This window comes from Gymnodraco acuticeps, unplaced genomic scaffold (genome assembly GCF_902827175.1).
Source record: "Gymnodraco acuticeps unplaced genomic scaffold, fGymAcu1.1, whole genome shotgun sequence".
In the NCBI taxonomy this organism is placed as follows: Eukaryota; Metazoa; Chordata; class Actinopteri; order Perciformes; family Bathydraconidae; genus Gymnodraco; species Gymnodraco acuticeps.
In genome coordinates, this window is record NW_022990906.1 from 555,192 (window position 1) to 578,487 (window position 23,296).

The 23,296-nt window shown below is 43.6% G+C and overlaps 1 protein-coding gene across 12 annotated transcripts in view; it reads right to left on the reverse strand.

Moving 5' to 3' along the window:
• Positions 1-23,296, reverse strand: part of herc1 (HECT and RLD domain containing E3 ubiquitin protein ligase family member 1) — an 86,011-nt gene that overhangs the window by 23,869 nt on the left and 38,846 nt on the right. For 6 of the 12 annotated variants that reach the window (XM_034233786.1, XM_034233792.1, XM_034233791.1 and 3 more), the window contains 32 exons: positions 22,315-22,586; positions 21,929-22,144; positions 21,675-21,795; positions 20,414-20,651; positions 19,725-19,897; positions 19,316-19,471; positions 19,102-19,208; positions 18,491-18,601; positions 18,233-18,403; positions 17,884-18,123; positions 17,558-17,641; positions 16,678-17,237; positions 14,916-15,540; positions 14,292-14,565; positions 13,631-13,841; positions 13,370-13,536; positions 12,369-12,485; positions 11,617-11,872; positions 11,066-11,187; positions 10,749-10,975; positions 9,371-9,639; positions 8,758-8,810; positions 8,427-8,627; positions 8,083-8,257; positions 7,221-7,488; positions 6,640-6,853; positions 5,779-6,038; positions 5,567-5,694; positions 4,907-5,040; positions 1,188-1,388; positions 921-1,051; positions 620-843 (listed from right to left, as the gene is read on the reverse strand). In XM_034233786.1, the coding sequence (XP_034089677.1) occupies positions 620-843; positions 921-1,051; positions 1,188-1,388; positions 4,907-5,040; positions 5,567-5,694; positions 5,779-6,038; positions 6,640-6,853; positions 7,221-7,488; positions 8,083-8,257; positions 8,427-8,627; positions 8,758-8,810; positions 9,371-9,639; positions 10,749-10,975; positions 11,066-11,187; positions 11,617-11,872; positions 12,369-12,485; positions 13,370-13,536; positions 13,631-13,841; positions 14,292-14,565; positions 14,916-15,540; positions 16,678-17,237; positions 17,558-17,641; positions 17,884-18,123; positions 18,233-18,403; positions 18,491-18,601; positions 19,102-19,208; positions 19,316-19,471; positions 19,725-19,897; positions 20,414-20,651; positions 21,675-21,795; positions 21,929-22,144; positions 22,315-22,586 (6,706 nt within the window). The remainder of the gene's footprint in view (positions 1-619; positions 844-920; positions 1,052-1,187; positions 1,389-4,906; positions 5,041-5,566; positions 5,695-5,778; positions 6,039-6,639; positions 6,854-7,220; positions 7,489-8,082; positions 8,258-8,426; positions 8,628-8,757; positions 8,811-9,370; positions 9,640-10,748; positions 10,976-11,065; positions 11,188-11,616; positions 11,873-12,368; positions 12,486-13,369; positions 13,537-13,630; positions 13,842-14,291; positions 14,566-14,915; positions 15,541-16,677; positions 17,238-17,557; positions 17,642-17,883; positions 18,124-18,232; positions 18,404-18,490; positions 18,602-19,101; positions 19,209-19,315; positions 19,472-19,724; positions 19,898-20,413; positions 20,652-21,674; positions 21,796-21,928; positions 22,145-22,314; positions 22,587-23,296) is intronic. The other 6 variants (XM_034233793.1, XM_034233789.1, XM_034233787.1 and 3 more) reach the window with 5 other exon arrangements.

A 23,296-nucleotide genomic window follows, 5' to 3' on the forward strand; every position in this document is an offset into this window, starting at 1 on the left:
TGGAGTAGGTACTCAGATCATTGAATGAAGTAAAATAAGCAACACCACTCTTTAAAAATACCCAAGTTAAAGTACTGTATTCAAGGTTCTTACTTATTTATTAAAGTATTAACAGCAAAGTTCATTGAAAGTGTTCAACAGCAGAATGGTCCAATTCAGAGTTATAACAGTCGGTAGTTAATTATATTATATGAATATTATTACCGATGCACTGCAGCATACAGTATTACTGCTATAGCTGTATGAAAAACTTAAAACATATTCAAAGTAACTCGTATTAAGATTTGATATCAGTCAGATCATTAATAATGTAGTGGAGGAGAAGCCATTTCGGATTCAAATTGTAACAAGCAATAAAGGGAAAGTTCCTCAAAACTGTACCCAAGTACAATACTTAAGTAAATGTACTTAGTTACTTTACATCACATCTAGCACATAAAAGAGCTTGACTCTATACCTTCTTGTAGACAGACAGCAATATTGTCACATTACCAAAGACAAAACGGTAGACATTTTGAAGGAACTCATTTAAAGGATGATGGCAACATAAGTGTAGGATGTGAAGAGACACCTCATAATTCAATCAGTGAGTGTAATCAAGTTTTTGTAGACAACCTACATGGCTAACATGTTGAGGGTCTTTGGGCCCCGCCCCAGCAGGCTGCACCAGGCCACACCGTTAACAGGGGAGGGGTGTCTCAGACTCTGCAGGCAGCGCCAACCAGAACCTGAGTCGGAGTCAGAGTGAGGGTCCGGACTGGCCCACAGCTTCACCGTCTCCTCTTTGGCACAGGTCAGCAGGATCTGACCCGTGGGACTCCACTTCATGCTGGTGATCGACTCCTGGGAAAACAACATGCAGAGGAGTCAGTCCTGAGGGGAACTTCAAGAAAGAGTAGAAATAAGTCAAAATAGTTTACCTTGTGTGCATCAATGACTACGATGGCTCCTTTTTCTAAGGGCTCTTTGGACCCTATCAGCAGCTTGCCATCTGCGTAGCCCACAGCGAAAGGCTTGTCCTCACTGTACCAGGCAATGTGCATCACTGCCACTGAGGGAGGAAGAAAACTCACTTTAACAGATGCAGTTTTACACTTCTGACAATCTGTCCTTTAGACTGTCTTAGTCAAAAACATTCCCAGAGAAATACATAGATGTAGCCCTTATTAAAAGCTCTCTTTCCCTACCATCCTTCCTGTAGCAGTGTTCCAGCTCGGTGCGGTGCATGCTGGAGGTGTGCAGCACCTCGATGAGGCCCAGAGACCCGTCCATTCGTCCCACCAGCAGCATGTCCTTTGGTTCCCCGCACCACAAAGACTCTGCTTCCTCTTCAGGCCAAGCCAGCGCCGATACCCAGTGAGGCTGCACGTCCAAAATGCCCTTACCACCTTAGAGGAGAGGTCACAGTTAGTGAGGAGCTATCACCCCGGTCATTTTATTAAAAAAAAAAAAAATGGAGGCCGTTATTAAAAAGGGAACAAAAAAGCTTGAGCCTTAAATTATTAACTTTGTAATTAAAAATGTTATGAGAAATGAAATTGAAGGATCCGAATGAGTTCCTACTTTAAGGAGGACATATTATGCTAATTTTCCAATGTTTATTTAGTGTCTGTACTGTGACATGTTTGCATGCTTTAATGCTCAAAAATGTGCATTATTGGTTAGCTATTCTGCTCTGTTGTGATTGGTTAACTGCTTAGATGTCCTGCCCCTTAGCCTATCACATACAATGTGTTGGTGCACAAGCCAATAAAAGGGCGAGTGTTATTTAGTGATGTCACTATGTTACGGAAGTAAACAAAGGAATCCAATGGAGGCGTTTGTGGCATGGGGTGGTTGTGGGGGTGTGTGGGTGTGGGAGAGAAAGAACTTTGGGATTTTAGACTTTGCAGGCCATTTACATGCACAAATACCTATATAACACTACAGGCGGGGGCACACCTCAAAGCATAAAAGGGCCCCTTTAATCGTCACACATTTCTATATCTATTATCTACACAGCATTGCACACAGTGAAATGTAGTCCCTGCACTTAATCAAACCTGGTTCTAGGAGCAGTAGGCAGGCAGCAACTGTCTAAATCCCATTAAGGATGTCTAACAACTTCTTGCAGCTTAATGCAGACAAAACAGAGGGTCTCGTCATTGCGTCAGACAGTATAGCTCCGAATGTTGCAAAGAGTATAGGGTCCCTTTCCTCAGCTGTTCGGTCCAATCTACGAAATCTTGGTGTGACATTTGATCAGGCAATGCATTTTGATCAGCATGTTAAATCACTGACCCGTACATGCTTTTTCCATCTCAGAAATATTGCAAAGCTCAGGTCTGTTGTGTCATTAGCGCAGCTTGAAATGATCATTCATGCTTTTATATCATCCCGGCTGGATTATTGTAACTCCATATTCACATGTCTCAGCAAGTCATCTCTAAACCGCCTACAAACGGTCCAGAATGCTGCTGCCAGGCTGTTAACCAGGTCCAGCAGGATGACACACATTACACCCATTTTTAAATCCTTACATTGGCTCCCAACTCGTTTTAGAATTGATTTTAGAAGCTGCACAACGCACACATTTAAATAAACGGGAGTGTGTGAAACAGAAATCATTTCTAATCTCCTACCTAAACACAATTAAAGCAAAGAATGGCACTACATATATATGTTTATTTGTTTCATTATAATATAAGTCCTATCACATCCACTACTCCCCATTGGCTGACAACTTTGTTATCACGTCCAATGGTAGTTTTATGAAATGATCCTTTAAGGTCCACTATTTTCAAAAATAGGTAACACTTTATATTAAGGTACAGAAATTCACCATCAACTAGTTGTTAACATGCATATTAGCAGTTATTACATGTAGAGCCCTGCGTGGAAATGCACTGGAGTATATATGTGACCTTCTCCATCCTTACATCGCAGTAGGCAGGGTTGGGTTGTAACGGCGTTACGTAATCAGAATACAAAAATCAAGTAGGCTAACTGAATTCAGCTGGCGTTACATTTGAAAAACGAGTAATCTGATTACAGTTACTTTCGTAAACCTGAAGTGAATACATTTTGGATTACTTATTGGAATTATTGGTGGAAAAGTTTCCTCACAAAATGTAATATTCATTACCGGCAGAGCTGTGTGCACACTGCACAGCGCTGCAGCATGTCTGTGAGCGAGAGAGATGCAGCGTGTCTGTGAGGCCCCGCCCCCGCACGCAGATGAGAGAGAGATCTCTTTTTAAATATATTGAAAGTTAGAAACGGAGATGGTTAGATCAAATGTGCAAGATAACGTTTATGTAGCATTTCTTTATTGTCGAAATGATGACATTTATAACGGGATCAAATCAAAGTGAATGGCCTGCTGCTGCTGAATGCATGGGGCAAGTGACTGGAAACAGTTTTAAAAGTTATAACATCATTTCAGATAATGAATAATAATGATAATTCATTCTATTTAGGGGCGCCTTTCAAAGCACCCAAGGACACCTTACAATTCATAACATATTCCAAGGAAAGGTTTTAAGGCAGAACAAAGAATGCAGTCTGGGTGATGTTTTTTATACGGGGTGCAGATGAGAGGGAGCTGTCCAGAATGACACCAAGATGTTGTGTTTGAGTTCTTGATAAGCCATTAAAACAGTAAAATACGTGTCTCCTGTTCATCAAAACATACCCATCTGTTATGGAGAAAGAAAGTATTCTAAAAGTAATCTGAATACGTTACTTTCTTAAGACACGTAACTGTAACTGTAATCTGATTACTTTCAGAGCCATGTATTCAGTATTCAGTAACTGATTACATTTACAAAGTAACCCTCCCAACCCTGGCAGTGGGTCACTTAGGTCTTCAGACCAGGGCCTACTGGCTGTCCCACGGTCTCGTCTAAAAACTAAAGGTGACCGTGCCTTTCAGGTGGTGCTCCAACACTGTGGAACTGTCTCCCTATAGACATCCGCTCTGCAGTCTCTGTAGAAGCTTTTAAAAAACTACTGCAGACCTATCTTTTTACATTGGCTTTTATTTCTATTTGAAATGTGTGTGATGTGTCCTGTTATTATGTTTGTTCCTTTCAGGACTCCACGTGGTCTGTGTTTTGTTTTTATGTTGACCTTAAATGTATGCCTCATGTGGTTATTGTATTCATGTTTCTGTGGTCTTCATTTGAACTTTTGTTCTTACTTGTGAAATCTATTTCTGTGAAAGGTGCTATAATAAATAAACGTATTATTATTATTTATTATATTGTACAGGGGCCTGGTGCCTTGTTCAGAAGTGCCCAGAAGAAAAATGGCTCCTTTTCAAACTAGGTGCCTTCTGGGCTTTGACACAGGGATCCTCCGTTTCCCAAGCCAAGTCCGACAGACTGTGCTACCTGCCACCCATTTGTTTTTTTAATAATGGGAATTGCACAGCAATGAAGTTAAATGATAATGCACAGACACAGCTACATTTTAAGAGAGAAAATGTGCTTAGGCGAATAAGAGTGATTTTTGGACGTTCATCCTCGAGGCGATTGAAAGTGTGAGGACAGATGGTTCAGGCTGCAGGGTGTGTGTGTGTGTGTGTGTGTGTGTGTGTGTGTGTGTGTGTGTGTGTGTGTGTGTGTGTGTGTGTGTGTGTGTGTGTGTGTGTGTGTGTGTGTGTGTGTGTGTGTGTGGAAAGGAAGTGATCATTGGAGCACATTCAGAGCATCTACTTTTAATGGGGAACTATAACATCTTAATGCCGTCTCATTCATATTCCGCTGACCTCACGCAGCACTGAAAAAGCTGGGCCAAACCATTTTACACATTTTACGATCAGTTTCCCTCATTAAACTCAAAAGGAGCGTATCATTAACATATCGTATAATTCAATTGAAACAGAGCAGTTACCCCGAAGGAGCTATAAAAGATACATTCTTACCATTAACTTGCCAGATGTTGACCATTTTGTCCATGGCAGAAGCCAGATACTTTCCAGTGACGCTCCATGCCAGAGGAGACATGCAAGGGTCGCTGGGAGATCCTAAACCTGACATGCCCTCCTCTGAGCCGTCACTGATGAGAGAAAACAGAATAAACACCAAGGACAAGAGAGCTTTGAGCTGCAGGAAAAACAAAAGTCAAAGAATAGAACATCACCTCATAGTTGTTAATGGGAAATATTTAAACGTACAACCTCATAAACCTCATAAACCCTCATAAAGTTTTCATGGGCAAAGTGTTTGGCAGTTAGCATTAATTTTAATGTACTGTATGCCCAACATGAACTTTTTATTAGCTCTGCGTGGTCTTTTTTAAAGGAGCCCTAGATTTGTATGTAGTGTCTCTCCTGTGACATGTCTCCATGCTCTAATGTTCAAAAAGGTCTTTATGTTTCTCATACTGCCTGAGCTGCAGCACCTCTTTTCACCCTCTGTCTGAAACCAGAGCCCAGTCTGCTCTGATTCCATCTAAGAATATTGATTTTGCAACAAAATGTCGCTAGAAATGTATTTTTTATGCAAGAATATTGATTGTTGCACTGTTCATTTACACTTCAAAGTATCAGGACAAGAGACTGGAGTATTTGAGAAAGCCTTACTCCTTATTGAAGATGCAGGTCTGCTGGAGGGTGTACTGGTTCTTGGTGACGTTCCACATCCTGACTGTCCCATCATTGCCACTCGTCGCCAACAGGCCTTTCTTACTGCACCACCCACATGTGATGACCTAAGGGAAATACATAGATTTGATTTAACCCCAAACTGTTTATAACAAAGCAAGGGAACCATTCCTAATCATGTAATGACTCACTCTGCTCTGGTGAGCCTCTAGCTTGATGAAGGAGCACTTGCGCAGGTCCCCAGCCATGTCGGCGAAGGTCTGCGGTCTGTTCTTGTTGTTGTCCCGGTCGTGGGCGGCCAGCGTGCGAACCAGCTGCTGCGCCGCCCACTGACGGTGCTGCGAGGACAGCCTGGAGGACAGGCAACAGGCCGCAAGAGCGTTGGCCAGCTCCAGAGGCCCTACAGCGGAGGGATTATGGGAAGGATGGGCATATAATTGCGCAATTAGACCTGCTCGATACGGAACAAAAGGTGACACGATGGCCCGATGAGTGAGAGAAGGGACAGAAATGAAAATGGCAAACATAAAAACAAAAAAGGCACAGAAAGACCGAAAAGTGACACAGAGAGAGGCAGTGCCAAGGTGGCAGATGCATGAGTGTGTATGAAAGCCTGGCATACATTACAGGTGAATTATGCCATAACTACATATATTACAAAAATACATGAAAATCATTATGAGGTGATTAAAAATACATAATTAAACATTGCCTTGACATTATATGTGTTAAAAAAACACATGATGGGATAGAATCACCAAAATGTAATAATGCAGTTTTTTGTTATTCTTCCCAGAGCAGGGAACTGTTCAAAGTAAAGTTATATTCACAATTAATAAAGGCAGTGCTAGTTACAGATTTGTAATTACCCTTATGAGAGTAAATGTAAAGTATGGAAAGAAAACTACTTACACAAACAATATATTATATCTACTTACTTATCATAAATACTACCAATATAAAACATTATTGCAATAAGATGAAATGAAGAAATGCACATAAACAGTTGGATACCATGGAGGACCATCTTCTGTTCCTCTCAGTCTACAAACCTCTTTTCTCCATGTCAGCCTTGTCATAGGCAGGTCTGAGTCGGGCCCCTTTATCTGCCAGGAGGGCCACCAGAGCCTGAGTGACCACGAAGTTTGGAGACGTGACAAGTTTGTTCTCCTCGGCCACGCCTCGGAGGAAGCTGGGCAGGAACTTCCTCTGGGTGGGGTCGTCCACTGTGGTCAGATTCATGCCGGTAGCTGCAGAGATCAGGTTCTGGAAAGGAAAGAAGTTTTGGATTATATAAAGAGTATATGGGGCAGCAGCGTTACTTTTTAAACAGGTTACTCAGGGAATAATAATAATGATACAGCGGGGCAGCTTTCTAATGCAACTGCATCAGAGTCAGGCCATTCATAAATCCAATGTGTTGTTTTCATAGTTGACTGTTGGATAATCTTTACATGCTGTGACATTTAAGAATTGTTTATTTATCCACTGCGTCTGCTAACAGAAAGTGAGAAGAAAGGACTATTTATTGAGCAATATAACTCAGCTGAGCTGTTTTTCAAAACTAAATACAGCTTAAATCAAGCCATGATATAAAAACTAAATCAGCCGAATGATGAGTTACATGATGTACCTGAGTGCAGAGCTGCACCAGCAGCTTGGCAGCGTTGGGGCTGTTGGAGGCCAAGCAGCCCACAGCTGTGCTGAGGTAAGCCAGACAGGAGATGGGTTTGCCCGACTTGGCGGCCCCGCGGGGCCTTTCAGAGTGACCGGAGCCCGATGTTGGACTGGTGGAAAGACCGGCTCTGCCTGCAGCCGCCAGACACATCAGCCTGACCAGAGTCCTGATGTCGGTCAAACCCAGAGACTCCAGACCGGCTGCCAGGCTGCAGCTGGAGCCACTGTAAGGGAGGGAGAGAGGGGGGAGTATAGAGGAGAAGGGAGGAATGAAGAGAGAGGGAAGCCATGTATTACATAACAAATAGAAGGATATTCTATTCTCAAAATATTCAAATAATCTTCCACTTTTTCAACCAAAAATGTAAATGAAGAAAATATTTTAGGAAGATCACTGCGTTATATCTCACCTAACTTATTGATTTTGAAATAGCCAGTCTTATTAAGTGATAAACAAGGAAATAGGTTGCAAATATTTTATCAACACATGAACACAAGTTGAAATACACTGTACCTGAGCAACTCATTTTGTCTAACAAGAATCCCAATTTCATAGTTGTAATTATATTATTTTTGGTGCATTAGAACCACTTTTCTATACTATCATGGCATCTTTGCCAAGGTTGTACATTTTAAAATCTTATAAGTAAGAAATAAGCTGTACAAATAGCCAGACAACCTATATATATATATATCTCTGGAACTGCTATTCATCCAACATGGCAGGAGAGCACATTCCAAAGCTCCACATGCAGGTCTATTACAAACACCCAAGCCCAGGCAGTGTGTAGGCATGTTCTTGTGTTGATGTCAATTACCTGACAGACAGCAGGGACAGGGCTCTCATCACCATGGTCCTGGCCAGCAGCACCTGGGCTGCAGCCGTCACCCTCCTCAGCGCCATCACCCGGTCATGAGGGTTCTGGAGGGCCGCCGCCTGCTCGCCGAGGGTCACTCTGCCCGAGGAACTCTTATCCACTGAGGTCTGACAACCTAAACACAAACACACACACACACAGAAGCTTAAGAGATGTTCAAGATTGGTCCTACGACTTATAACGCTTATATTCTGCTATTTTAAATAATTCCATTGTTTTTTGTAGAGAGAGCGTTTGTGTCGCTAACTTCCTCATTGCACCACTCTATGGGATCTTCTTCACACCTATTTGCAGCAGGGTCTCTTCCATGCTGTTGGTGGCTGTCACCATGGCAACAGAAGCTCCAAGAGGGTCGCTGTCTGGAAACTGGACAGCCTCTGGGACGATCTTCCGCTCACTGAGACCCAACGGTCCGACCAAGAGCTCAAACTCCTCCTCCCCCGTCAGCTTCTCATCTTCGTCAACGTCAAGCATGTCCCAGTCCTCTGTAGCGGGACGGACAGACATCAAATATAATAGTAATCAAAGCCAAGCAAAAAGTATGTGTATTACTGCACAGAACATTCAAAAACATTGGATTTTGAATTCAGTTTGACATTTTAAAATCGACAATACCTTCATAGACACTATCCTGCTTCCCCAGGAGGTCAGGAGCTTGTCCCTTATACCTGTGAACATGTCAAAGAGAAGATTACAATTAATCAGATTCATAAGTCTGATGATTTCAACATGACAAACAGTTAGTTTACAGATGTACAGTACATGTATGTTTCCAAACAGATACATTTAATAAGGAATTAAAGCTTTTAAAAGTGGTCTGGAGAGTTACCCGTTTCTCAAATGACTATTAAAAAAATTATAATAATAAAACAAAAGAGAACACTAATCAAATGGTTGTAATCATACTGACCCGAGTGCTAACGTCTTTGTTAAAAAAAATTCAAAGAGGTCAGCGACAAGCCATTACATGTGGCCAACTCACGATTGAGCGCTGCGTTCGGCGTCTTCTTTCCTAGCCATTTTGGGGTGCTGTTCCAAGCACTTTAAATAAAGAAAATCTGACTTTTCAGAAAAGCACTTGTGCAAAGCTTGTATTTGGCCGCATGAACAAACCAACCTAAAGCGGTCCTCTTTGTAAGCAGCTTGGATGTAAGGGCTAATAACGCTAAGATACAGTGAAGACACATATGTGCTCTCATGTTCACTCGATCTTCTCAGGTGTACCAACCTCTCCACAATGGGGACTTTGGCTTTGCTTTTGATGGCCAGGTACTTCTCTCTGCAGCCTCCACACAGCAGGTAGTAAGGGTTTCCACTCCCACACTCCCCTCCAAACCAGCCGTCTACATAGGAGCCGTTGCTGCGGTAACCTTGCCTGTTGGCGCTGCGGCCGCATCCTGGGTGGCTCTTCTTCATGTGCTGGTTGAAGTTGGCGACGTTGGCCTCACACAGCTCGCACACCACAACTTCATCACGATCATCCGTTTCACACACGTGCTGCGAGGTGTGGTGACATGACAGAGTGACACACACATTCACATAGATGAAGACAAACAAGACGGAGTTGTTCAGAGCAGCAGGTAGGCATCCATGCGGTGTGTTAGAAATCTGTTCCAAGCAACAGCCAGGGAATAATCATTTTGTTAGTGTTAAGTCTTTCATTCCATGCCAGTTAGATCAGTAGAGTGAGTGGGCTCTTAGGAGAAATGTGCAAGCGAGTGACTTTAAAGAGGACATATGCTCATTGTCAGGTGCCTCTACTGTGACATGTTAACATGCTTTAATGTTCCAATAGGTCTTTATTTTTCTCATACCTCCTATGCCTGAAACCAGAGCCCAGTCTGCTCTGATTGGTTAACTGGTCGTCTCTTGTGGTTAGCTAACCACTTAGAGATGTCCCGCCCCTTAGACTATCAAATACAATGTATTGGAGTCAGAGGTTGCGCTAGAGTTTTTGGCTGCCCGTCCTTTTGACGGTCGGTCTGTACACAACTCTGACCGGGGGGGGAAGAGCACGCTTTTGTTATGAATGCCCACTGCACCTCGCGGGTGCGCGCCACAGCGTAAAGCAGTCGCAGACACTTCAATGATCGGTACGGCAAAGTTAGGTTTGGAAACTATATCATCTCCTTATTGGCGGGCATGCATAACACCGGAGCCTCGCTGCGGGGAAACTTTGGCGCTGTTCTGAGTTTGTTCTAATCTCTCAAAATGACGGACTGCTTTCAGATTTTTCCGTCATTGTTAAAAAAAATCCGTCATAGACGGAACATATTCGGTAAACGCGACCTCTGATTGGAGTGCTAGCCAATAGAATGGCTAGTGTTAAGAAGTGATGTCACTATGTTACGTTTCAGGCAGGGTTGTGTGCGAGAGAAACTCCCTCTGGAGGGAACTTTGGGATTGTAGCCTTTGCAGACCATTTACAGGCACAAGGACCTATACATCACACTAGTGGAAAGGGAAACCCGCACAAAGCATAAAGGGCCCCTATATGTAGGCCTTTTAGCGTGCACGTATAATATGAGCTAACTGTGAGAAGGGATGCAGGTAAAGAGCAGAATGGAGTTGGCAGCCCTCTGGACAAAGCATAAAGTCACACACACCCATGTTGGCCAGTCCAGTACCTCCGGGATCCACATTCCCAGAATGTCCGTGTCGCTGGCCAGATCCTGGCCGAACATGGCCTCCATGGTCTCCTCATCCAGGTCCATCTCCAGCTCTTCGTCCAGGTTGAAGTCGTAGAGGGCGCCGGGGTCTTGTTGCTGCTGGAGCGACGAGACCTCCCGCCGTGATTGGCTGTGGTGCGCCTGCACCGAGCGGTACAGTCCTGCTGAAGGGGAGAGGAGGTTTAAAGTGAAGAGAAGAAGCGGGCGATAAAGTTATAAGGAAAGGTAAATGAGGCTCTTGTGGAATTTCTTACCAGCGCGGGCTAACAGCGTGCGTGCTGCCAGGTCAAAGCGGTGTTTCCTGCCGGCAGCAGAGCGGCCTCTGAGCGGACCGCCACTGGAGGCCGATGCATTGTCCTGCTCCAGACCCTCAGGACTACAAAAGAACACAAATAAATGCTTTTAAAATATTGACTATACATTACAAATGTTAAATCTTCTGGCATTCAGGATAGGGTAAGAAACTGTAATATTTATAATGACGTGGTATATGATTTAAACGAATGTACATCATCATGTCTACCATGATTCCAAAAGGAGAAACAGACTTACAAAAGCCTTAACATCATTCTGAAGGTAATAGATACTAGACAATGATACTATTCTCCCTTCTTGTTTTCTCATGCCATGCAGATATCTTCATTCAAAGGAGAATGATATACAAGATATATATGTGCTGAGTTTTATGCTCGTACATTATTTTTGGATTTTTCTATTAGAACATGTTTACATTAAAGCATGTAAACTGTTGTTCTGAATGTATCTTTATTCGCTTTATTCAACCCCAGAAGAAAAGCTTTTGTACCTCTCGCTGAAGCCCTCCTCCATTTCTGAAGCATCAGCACTGGCGATGTCTCCAGGAGAGACCAGGTAGGGGCTCCTGTCCAGAGATTTGCCTCCAGAAGAGGCTGTTGCTCCTGGACAGGACAAGTCGGAGCCGTCGCCGCCGACACCACTGCCTCTGGTGTGACCCTCTTCATGCTCCTCCTCCGTGCCGGGATGTTCTATCATCCACATGGCCAGCACCGTGATGTTCTGAGCGTCTGCTTCTCCACTGGCACCTGAGTTAACGGGAATACACACAGAACAGCACAATGATGATCATACTACAATATGTATAGTCTTACTAAACACTTTTTGATCCATTACCTGCTGTTCCTGTACCAATCTGTAGTCGACTGAAAATAGTGATAACTTTTCCCCCTTTTATTCCATGTTCTCAGTCATCACCATCAAGTACCTTGTAGTGCATTTAATGTAGTTTCTGTTGTGTTTGTATTTAAATCTCTTTTAATGTATCCTTTTTTTATTAGTAGTTTTTGCACAAAGACACAATTCAGCCTGTTGAATGCAAACTTACACAATCAATTGTTTCCTTCAATGTGAAATGTGTTGCTTTTCTGTTTTATATTATTGTGACATTTCATTATTTGTGATTGTAATAATGCAAGCATTGTTCTCAAATAACCATATATAGTCGATTTTATAAAAAATACATTTAAAAAAGTTTCAATTAAATACAATTTGAAAAAAAGGGGGCATGCAACTCAGACTGACCGGTGGCTTCCAGAGCTTTGGTGATCTGCCGCAGGGAGAAGCCCATCTCCAACAGGGGCACAGCGATGGCCGGGGGAGGGGGGGATGTGGACAGCCTACTGCTGGGGTCCGACAGAGCTGAAGTAAACAACACCACCACAATTAGTACAAATCTGTATGTGTTCGTTATACTGGAGCATGAAATAACAAGAACGTCATAATTTCACTTTTTGAGTAAAGGCTGCTGTTTAAATCTAACAATTAAAGTTACACTTAGGAAATACGTTTTATTGTATTTACTAAAACCAATTGTTTGCCCCCTTATAGTCTTACAAATGTGTTTCCTTTCTCTGAAAATATTTGCATATATCTGCTTTGTGATGTGTCAGGCTCTATTGATTCAGACTGTCAGGTTAAATCCATTGAACTCATCGTAGTTTCACTTTGCATGATTTATCAGAGCAGCGGTTTGCAATGTCACAGGGGGAAAGAAATCTCAGTTTTTACAAGTAAAGGTCAAAGGAGGTGGACAGCCGTGGACATAAGAGTTAAAAGGGGTAAATATTGGACTTTGTATCAGCAGCTCTCTGATGTTTGCATCAATGACTGTAATCTGACAGAGTTCATTTAAAGATGAACCAAAGGGGAATCCCTTGTCATGAATGATATCAGTCTTCAATGGGTTTGCATTGAATCCAAACCAGTGTCAACAAGCTATAAAACTGTTTGCCATCGTATTTTGTTTTAAATAATACTTTAATATCATTCTTTTTTAATCAAGTTTAATAAAACTTAAGTCACAACTCCCCTCCATTGTAGCACATGATTTTGGTCACATTTTATTTCACTATAAAAACCAATATTAATTTGAGATTTTTTTTAAAGTTATTCTAATAGGCTGCAACCAACAATTATTTTCATTATTGATAAATCACATGCACATTATTTTCTGGATTAATTTAATGTTATTGTTTGAAAATTCTCTCTCGATATTTACACTCATGGCAGTCAGGCATACTTACAGGTACCCGTCCTGTTCTGTTGTCTGGAGGGCTGGGAGTCGGGGGAGGTGAGACTCTGACTGCGGCCCACCTCGTCTGAGGGGGAGGTTGGCAGAGAGGTTACTGGGGGAGTCTGAGCTCGCCGGGTTGGAGCCAGAGTGGTAGTCGGGTAGCTTGAGAACATTTGCCTGTCAGAGAAGCATTGAAATAATCATCTCAATTGAATCATACATGAGAAACAAGGCTCGTCAACTGACAGTATGTACAGCCATCTGTTCTGACCTGAGGAGGCTGAGAGGCATGACCCCCGGAGACTCGGATGCAGGGACAGTCTCTGTGTCTGTGACGGGGGTGGTGGCAGTGGTGGTGTCCTCCAGCGAGGAGCTCATGAAGGAGGTGGTGCTGGAGGCAGAGGGGCTGGTTGTGACTGGAGTCTGTGCCAACTGCTCCCCCTCTGTACCGTCCCCCTCCCCTTCAGGCTCACTTCTCACTCCTAAGGGGTGTAAAAAGACAGATGAAGCTGAAAAGTTATTGTTATCTTTTAAGAATTCCCAGCAATAATAAACAATCACATAGCACCGTCCTCAGCTGCTCACCGGACACTTTAGGATTTTACCCCAAGTAGTAAAATGCTAACTAATTTCCCAGTTTTAGGACTCATTCCTGCACCACTCTATACCACCTAACCCAAGGCTAGCAGACAACTCCCACTTCGTAGGTTCTTTAGTTTCTCTTTTCTTAACAGGTCTTAACAGGACTCCACTCTGCTTTCCATTTTATAAACCCCCCCCAAAAACATTTTTACCTACTGTAATCAAACTGTATATGTAAATAGTATCCTGTGTCTATAATTTTAAACATAGGAGGGGGTATTATGTTTTATTCTATCTTATATATAGATTTTAAATGTCTTATCCAATCTAAAATGTTTATATATTCTCACCAGGCTTAGCTTTTCCTCCACTGGGCTCCTCCAACAGCCCATTCACAACAAGCTTGTAGATCATGGCCTGTGCCCGCTCCAGGTCTGCCAGTCCCAGGGCCCGCTTGATGGGGGAGCGCATCACTGCCCTCTTCACCATGTGGCGCATGAGGAACTGCAGAGCCGCTCGCATCTCCACCTCTTCCTGGCACACCGGCGAGGTGGCAGCTGTGCTCCCGTTGGTGCTGGCATTCAGATCAGCGTTGTGCCCGCTGGATGCTGCGTCTGGTAACACCTTGATGTTACAAGAGAGGATAAGTTAGCATACATCTGACCGGTATTTGAACTGGATTGGTTTCAGGTAAGACATTTGGCTCACATCTGCCAGATTCTGTGTATTTGTATTAGTTTGAATTGTAAAAGAATAAAAATGTTGCAAGAATGCACACATTCCCTTCCTCGCAGATAATTAGACGATGAGACTGATACTTGAGCATAAATCTCATCATCTAACTCTTAGCCAATCAAAAGCCAATCAAAAATATTTCTGAAAATGTTGAAAGGTTCTACTATAACTATGTTGACTTAAAAAAAGGTTACTCATACAACTGAAGAACATAGAAGTGATACAACTGTACCAAGTACCTTTGGTATTAGCAGCAGCTCAGCATACTTGCTGCAGCTGAGCAGGGCGCTCAGGGTCTTCATGGCTCCCAGGTAGAGGTAGGAAAGCTGCACAGCATGGATTTCCGACTGCATGGCGACGGAGGAGGGCGAAGTCTCGTGACTGCGGGAGCCGTGCTCATGGCCTTTCTTCCTGCTTCCTTCAACAGGAGTGTGAGGAGCTGCAGTGAAGAGGGTCTCATTTCCTCCACTCACAACAGAGGAGATTTCGCTCTCTGACTTTGAGTTGGGTGCTGCATGTGCCTTCACCTCATCAAGGCTGTGGGACACACGCATGTCAGAGGTGTTTGGAGCTCCAGATGCTTCTTGGTTATCTTTTTCTTCCTTTCGGTTGTGCCCCTCGTTCTCCGCCTTGTCTTCGTTACCCGTGGGCTCGTGCCCGGTGGAGGCCGCGTTGCGATGCTTCTTGTCGTGGCGTCGCGCGCTGAGCTTGGTGGCGGTTTCCTCGTGGATGCTGGTGAGGTAGGTGAGGTCCAACAGCAGTGAGGCGGTGAGGCCACGGAATCGTGCCACGTCGAAGGGCAGCGGCTCGCAGGGTTCCAGGTTGTACAGCGGAGTGTCACTAGGCGACCAGAAAGTTGGGAAGCTTTAATAGAAGGGAGTGGAGAGTGAAAGGAGACAAGGGAAGGAAACACAAAGTGAGGGAAAGGGCACGAGAGAGAGAGCACGGCATGCAAAACAAATCAAGAGATGGAATGTCTGGAGACTAAAACCTTGATCGATGATTTAATGGGCCATGCACAAGAGTTATGGATTAATGACGCGAGGGGCAAGTCAATAACACCAACATGAAAAGTAAATAAGGGCGAGGGAAAATGAAAAGGTGATTTAAAAGCAATGAGGTGGCTAATGCAGTGTCAGAAGAATGTGAGTACAGGTGAAGAAACATTCAGCTCCAAATGTGTTTTAAGATACATTATTTTAGCCATGTAGTCGTTCATGTAGTGCTGATCAATGTTTGCCTAGGTCAGTGGTTCCCAACCTGTTTTATCATTGAGTAAACTAACGACCCCTGACTAGCAGCTACGACATATTTTATTAACATGTCATGTCACGTCAGTGCATAGCAATAAAAGTGCAAAACAACTCATAAGATGTACATAAATCTATAAAGTGAATGCAATAACTGCATGAAGTTTGTGTAAAGTGAGCCATTCGGATGCATGTATCGCAGATCAGTTTTCATCTCATTTTTTTTTTACTTTGCATACAGTTCTGTGTTTTAAAAAAAAAATTAAAAATCGTACTATTTAATCTGCTCCTTTTTTCAGTTTTTCCTTCTTGCATTTTCTCAGCCATTGTTCCAATAGTTTCAACTGCATATTATTAAAATGCTAAATGAGGCTGTTGACTAGTTAGCGTGTCCTTATTCTGTGAGGTTTAAACGTTTTCTTGCACTCTATAAAATCCAGAAAGTACAAACTTAACGACAAGTCAAGCAATTGCAACTCCACATGGTTGGGAACTACTGGCCTGGACCAGTCACATTATTGTCGAATATTGAACTATAAGAGATCATGTGATCCTTGTCTTTTGGAAATAACAAGGATTTTCCCCTTGTTATTTGATAACTAAGTAAAAGTACGTTTCAGAGGCCTTTTGTCATGAAATATTGTCAAAATCGAAATAAATGTATCAATTAGTTAATAATAATTAAACATACTAGCAGCGTATAGACAAAGAGAAAAAAAAAGATGCCACAGCAAAACATGTGTGCCCGTACCTGATGGTGATCTCGGCCTCGTCCCACTGCACCTTGGCCGAGGTGCTGCCCTCCTTCACCACGCCCAGCAGAGTGGCGTGCCTCCCGGTCTGCTTGTGCACACATCGCCCACCGACGCGTAATCCTGCATCCGCCCCTCCGATCACCGCCAGGACCGGCCACACCTCCGTACAGAGCGTCCTGAGGTGGTGCTCCGACAGCTCTCCCAAGCCATGCTGTCGTCCGTGGCGGCCCCTCTCCTCCTCCGTCCTCGTGGGGGTTTCTTGGCTCTCGCTCTGAGCATCGTGCTCCTCGCGGCTCTGCACCGATCGGCTCTTCTTCAGCCTCTGACCTCCACCACTGCCGCTTGCACTGGCAGACTCTCTGAAGCAGAGTTTGATCTTGTGGAGGCGCTCCGTCATGGTCTTGTTGATGCAGTGGGTCCAGTGGTCTGTGCGGTGTAGGATGCGGATCAGCTGTGTGGTGGCCTCGGCCAGGACGGTGGCCATGGGGCTGCAGACCGGGTCGCCAGGCAACAGGTCTCGAGGCGTTCCCCTCATCTGCATTTCACAGATCTTAACCTGGCAAGACAATTTAGGTGACATTTAATTTTACATCCATGTGTGTCCAAAGTGTCCCCACTTCAACATTTTAATTCAGAACAGACTTTTGTGGGAAATGTTCATAATTAGCACATTCATTCTTGAGGTCTGGCCATAAAAGGTCAGTGACCTTGTCTTTCGACCGTGCTGAGGCAAAAGATTAAAGATAAGAAATCTCAGCCCCAGGTAATTGTTGGGTCACTCTAAACACAGTCGAGCAAGACGACAGAGGTTAAATCCCTCATACAGACGGAGAACAAGAAGGCTTTTTAGTCAGGTGGACACTTGTGTTGTCTTACCTTCTCCCCTGGGTTGCTGCTGTAGAACATCACACAGGGATAGAGCTCTGTGGCGTCAACATCCTCAAACGCTAACTTTGGTTCCTGTGGAATCACAAGTTAGCAGTTAGAGGTGGACACAGGACAGTGAGGCCATAGAAAGCTTTTCTAAATATCTTTTGTTTTCATGTGAAAGTGCATGAAAGGTTCTATATAAATGAAGTAGATTTTTATATTATTTGTATTATTTTAAGACACTTATAATCAGTGTTTGAAATTCAGTTTTTATTCCACATGCCACTTGTGTTGTTGAAGCGATTCGAGAGGTTGTGTCTTGGGTCTCTCACCTCTCCGTTCTTGCCGAAGGAGATGGTTCTGGCCTCCATGTCCAGAACACAGGTGATGAAGTCTCCCTGCGTGAAGCTGCTAAGTGTCAGTGTTTGTTCTCCATTGTGATAAAGATTTCCGCTGTATGCCCGGTACAGCCACATGTCAGACGTGGTGCGGTGGTTGAAGTCGTGCACGGGCCATCGTGAAACGCCTACGCATGTACCCTCGTTGCCGCGGTTCTCCTTGACGATGTAAAACTAGAAAGAAAAAATCAAATGTGAAATGAATGACATCGATTTTGATTATTAAACTCTGAGTTAACCGGACGCAGGGTTCCTCTTAAAATATATGTAATGTTCTTATTACCTTCCACTGGTAGCATCCAGAGGAGATACCAGTAGAGGCCAGGCCGTAGCCTTTCCCCCCACTGCCATGCGTCAGCCCCTGGCCATTTTCCACCACACAACACTGAGCCTTCTCTGGGTCAAAGGACACTTCCTGGATGGGAAGGTTCTCGTCCTCCTCTTCTGCCTCTCCCTATGGAATAAAAAAAACACGAGTCACTCAAACAACAATTGATGATACAGAAAGGTTTTTAGGGATAGAGAATGGGTTGGTGTGTACCTGTAGTTTGAGTTCCTGAACTCTTTCTTTAATCTGAATGGAGTGTTTGGCTTGGGCAATGGGAGCCTCCCACATGCAGTCAGACAACAGGGCGAAGAGGCGCTCAACCACCTAAAGGAGAACAAACTGTATTAGTTCACTGACTGTTTTAAGGGCTTATTAAACAGCTTAGTAGAATACTCAATTCTGATTGGTCAATTTGGACATTGTGCTGTCCGCCCTTTTCCATAGCAGAGCTTGCTAAAGACGCTCGTCATATCAATCATCAGAAAGAAGTACGGTACATTTAATGTCAGCTTTGGCAAAAAAACACATGAGTTTTCTTCAACCAGAAAACTCAGTGAGTTGGAGGACAAAGAAATCAGCAGAGAGACAGACAGAATGTAAACACTAAAGGCAACACGGTATGCTCTCAGTGCAACACACTGGTTCATTGAAAATAAATGTGAACAGACTTTGACGCAGAAAACGTGCTGCTGTCTTTTTAAGTTAAGCAGGAGTCAAGAACATATTGTAAAAATCAAAATGTTATCAAATGATTAGACTTATTTCTAAGTGATAATAAGCGGGATATCGGCAGGGAGCAGGTACGTATAGTGATAATAACATACCTGTGTGACTTGGTCGTCTTCCATATTGGCCTCACAGGCAGGCAGGACAGCCTCCAATACATGAAGAGCAAGGAGCCGAGTTCTTAAGTTCCCAACCAGAGGGACCCCTAGCAATAACCAACCAAGAGTTAATGTCTCAGCTTTGTTTTTCATCAGATTAAGTACTGCACATTTATCGCAGTTAAAGGATATAAGGTACATAAAGTGGTGGTACCTGAGCAGCATTTCTGTGCAGCTATGTTGAGCAGCACTTCAGTCCATTTAGGGGAGGCCATCTTGGACTGGATGGCCTTCGAAGACACCACCCTCCTGAGGAAAACCAGGAAGTCTCCAAGGTGGAGCTCAGCAGTGTGCTGCTTACGGAGCAATGCTGAAGAAACAAGACGACACAATTATTACATTTCATGGAATAAAAACCTTCATTGTTGACAAAAATGTACAAGGTTCAATCTTATCATTTAGGAAAATAATGTCTTTGATCATAGCTATTGTTATTGAAAAACCAAACTGAAATACACCAATACAGTATGTTGTATTTCCTATCAAACACATGAAGGACAACAGAGCCCACTCATCAGGTGACTGAAACTGACAAAAAGATAACGGGCGAACTCCAGGATCACCTCTGAAGTCTTTCTTCTCAGAGTCAGCACTGTCCTCCTGTTTGTTGTCTTCTTGCTCTTCCCCAGGAGAGAGGAGACTGACTCCTGCCTGAGACAGCAGGTTCTTCAGCTGACTGCATAGCAGGTCCAGCAGCGATTGAACCACCTTGGGACTCAACTTGTCTGCATATGTCCTGCAAAACAAAGAAAAGACACAATGTAACACTTCCTTAAAGCTAACAAAGTTTCTGATTTCAACTTCATTCCTCCAGTATTAAATCTCCCAAGAGAAGACACTACGGGTGAATATGGTAAACATGTATTTTTTAAACGTTAAATCACTCCATAAACCCAAAAAGAACTGTCATCATTTTTATAATAATAAATAACCAACACATCAATACAATATTATTAACAATACTATATTATTACTTACATTCTGGTTTTGTATTAAAGGTTATCTGAATATGTATGTTTTGAATTCAAATCAGGCAAAGACAAATTCAAACTTTTGGTGAATTTAAAGGAAATGTTAAAACACCATTCGACAAAGTAAGTCAAATAAACCAAAATATTCTTGGATGTTTTCTCTCAATTAGTCCACTAAACTGAAAAAAGACATGTTACGAAACAAAAGCAAAGCCAAAATCTCTCTAGATGGATAGTGAAAATCTTAAGTGTTTCCTTGTAGCGTGCCGCCCATCTCTTACCCAGTGCTGATGGCCAGTATCTGCAGCAGGCGTGTGGAGGCCACCTTCAGGGCGGTGCTGAGCTGGGACACTCCGGGTTTCTGCAGCAGCTGGAGCGGCTGCCCTAGCATGGTCTCTGTCCCGCAGAGCTGCGACAGCACGTTGAGCAGCCCGCTGGAGATGGCCAGGGAGACGTCTACAGGCTGGTAGCGAACACTCAGGGCGAACACCGTCACCAGCAGGAGGCGCTGCTGGGCTTCTAGTATGGAGAAAGGACAAGAAAAAGAGATGAGACAAAACCAAGTACCTAGAAAGAGAGGCAGGTGTTAAAGCAAATGTTCCTGGTGGCCAAACGGTGACTTACAGTTAGAAAGAGACGTCTATTAACCAGCAAACTTTTTTAACGATAGTCAACTTGCCAGGATGAAAACTTGAATAGCTCTTGTTTTAATCATTAGTTCCTAAAAATGTGTTAAATGCACTAAAAGCCGAATCCAGAGTTATTTTCCCTCCCATTCACAAAATAAGTGCTTCTTGAAAGTCGGGCCATTTTGACTTCATGTACTACTGAGAAACTTTCATAGAAATAAACGGGTCCTGTTAGAAATTAAAATCAATGTTTTGATAGCATAATGTACCTTAAACATACCGTCAGTTTAAATGCTATTTTATTCTGGAAAAAAACGGAAGTTCTCAATACCAAGCTTTTATTCTGAAAATCCCTCATGACGACATCCGGGACTACCATCCATTAGTATCATTAAAGTGGCTATTGACGCTGTTAACATGTGTTACATATAAAGTTATGAAAGAGATAAGGAGGAGAAAAGGCATGTGGAAGTAAGCAATGAATGTAAAATGTCGAAATCCTCTGTTTAACGCGATATCGGACACAGAAGAACGAGGGGGGAAGTCTCCTACGTCACTACAGCTCACAGAGAGGAGGAGCGAACAGCCAGCAAGCGGGAAGGACGAATGCTTGTGGGGTCTCTTCTACTCGGCCGACCACTGCGAGAGGAAGCTGCAGCCTTTCTCTCCTCACTGAACAATATTCTGCTTGTAACATTACCGCGCTTTTTATTAATTAAAGTACCATTTGAACCTTCTCAGAGACTTAATTAGTCTCCTTTTAAAGCTTCTCTCCTGGACGCGAGAATAACGAACAAAGCATAACAGTCCCCTTCTCCAACTCGTAACCCATAACAGACTGGGTCCGAACAAGTAATGCCAATAAATCTTAAGGGCTCCCCTGCTGGGTATGTACAATAGAGGTCTCCATTACCTATGTGGTGTTTGTTTGCCTGCAGAGCCCTCTCCAGTGTGACAGACAGTTGCTGGTAGATCTTATGGACAGCTGTCTGGATTTCCATCTGGAGGCTCCTCTTAGCTGCTTTTACACCATCCTGCGAAAAAAGAAGGATGCACCAATATGTAAAGATGCATATAAAAGGGTTTGTACTCTATTGTAAATCAAATAGTGGGACATCTGCAAACTGACTGGAAGTGTTTATGGGCCAGCATTTATCAGCCTCCTACCTGATAATGATGTAGCTGCACGCTCTCTCTCTTCAGCGCTCCGGTACCCACGGTGCCGAGGCCAAAACAACCCGCCAGGAACTGCAACCTGACGGAGGTGAGCAGGGAGGAGGACGGGAAGGCACCGCTGGTTCGATCTGCATTGCCGGGCAGGCTGCCCTTCTCCTCCATGCCAGAGATCAACACCACGATCTGGTGGAGCGCCTCCAACCGCAGCTGGAGATAAAACACATTCCAGAAGTCAAGTGGATATTCTAACAGGGTCACAAGAACAACTCTTGGACTGTACTTTACTCATATTGGCTGCCCTATTACCAATAATATGTTGCTACTTTCAAAAAGTCTAAATTATTAGTTGGATTCAAACTCCTGGGAGAACCCCACACCTCCGCTCTGCTCTGCTGCTGCTCCATCGCCAGGATAGTGGCCTGTGGGCTGGTGGACATGCTTTCTTCCGGCTCCTTGAAGGCTGGAGCCAGGCCTATATCGCCACTGATGAAGCTGACCATGTTGTCGATGAGAGCGTGGATGCCCAGCGAGCGGCTCAGGTCCAGTTCTGACTCTTCGTAGGAGAACGCCGAGCTGTAGCTCCGCTGGCGGCTCAGTTTGGCGCGGAACCAGGACTCAGCCAGGGAGTCTGGGGAGCTGTGGAGTAAGCCTAAAGACGGGAGGATGAGGAGAGGAGCCTTTCAGATGCATTAAAGCACAACAGAACTCTTTTGATGGATGGACCATGTTGCTTAAAAGCACTTAAAGCAGTGCAATGCATTATTCATCTATAAGAATTCATCAAATGGCCATATGCTTATTATACATGCTGGCACAAGTCTTAATCAGCCATTATGGATTCAGATATAATGTGGGTCTCCAATTGGAGTAACCGTAGTGGCTGGTGGGCAAAACACAGGCAGCGCCAGCGACAATATTACTTAAAAATGGATGGTACACAATTTGAGCATCCTAACTATGGTGTAATCTGGTGTGGTAGTAGGGTAAACACATGTTTCGTAAGAAGTAGCAGAAATAGCGCTACAGATTTACAGAAACACAGAATCCCCTTCTTTAATGCGCTGTGCGTTACCAAACCTGTTTATAACATAGGCGATTGACAACGTTATTTTCATTTTATTTTTTCAACCGACCATAGCCGTGTATATATATATCAAAGTTTCTACTCAAATAAGATTATAACAGAAGTTTGAACCAACCAACACTTGTCTCATTCATGGACTCACGGCATCGCTCCTCTCCATTTAAAGGGGCCCTATCATGCTCATTTTCAGGTTTATATTTGTATTGTGTGCCTCTACTCTACTGACATGTTTACATGCTCTAAATGTTCAAAAGCTTTTGCCCACCATTGCTATG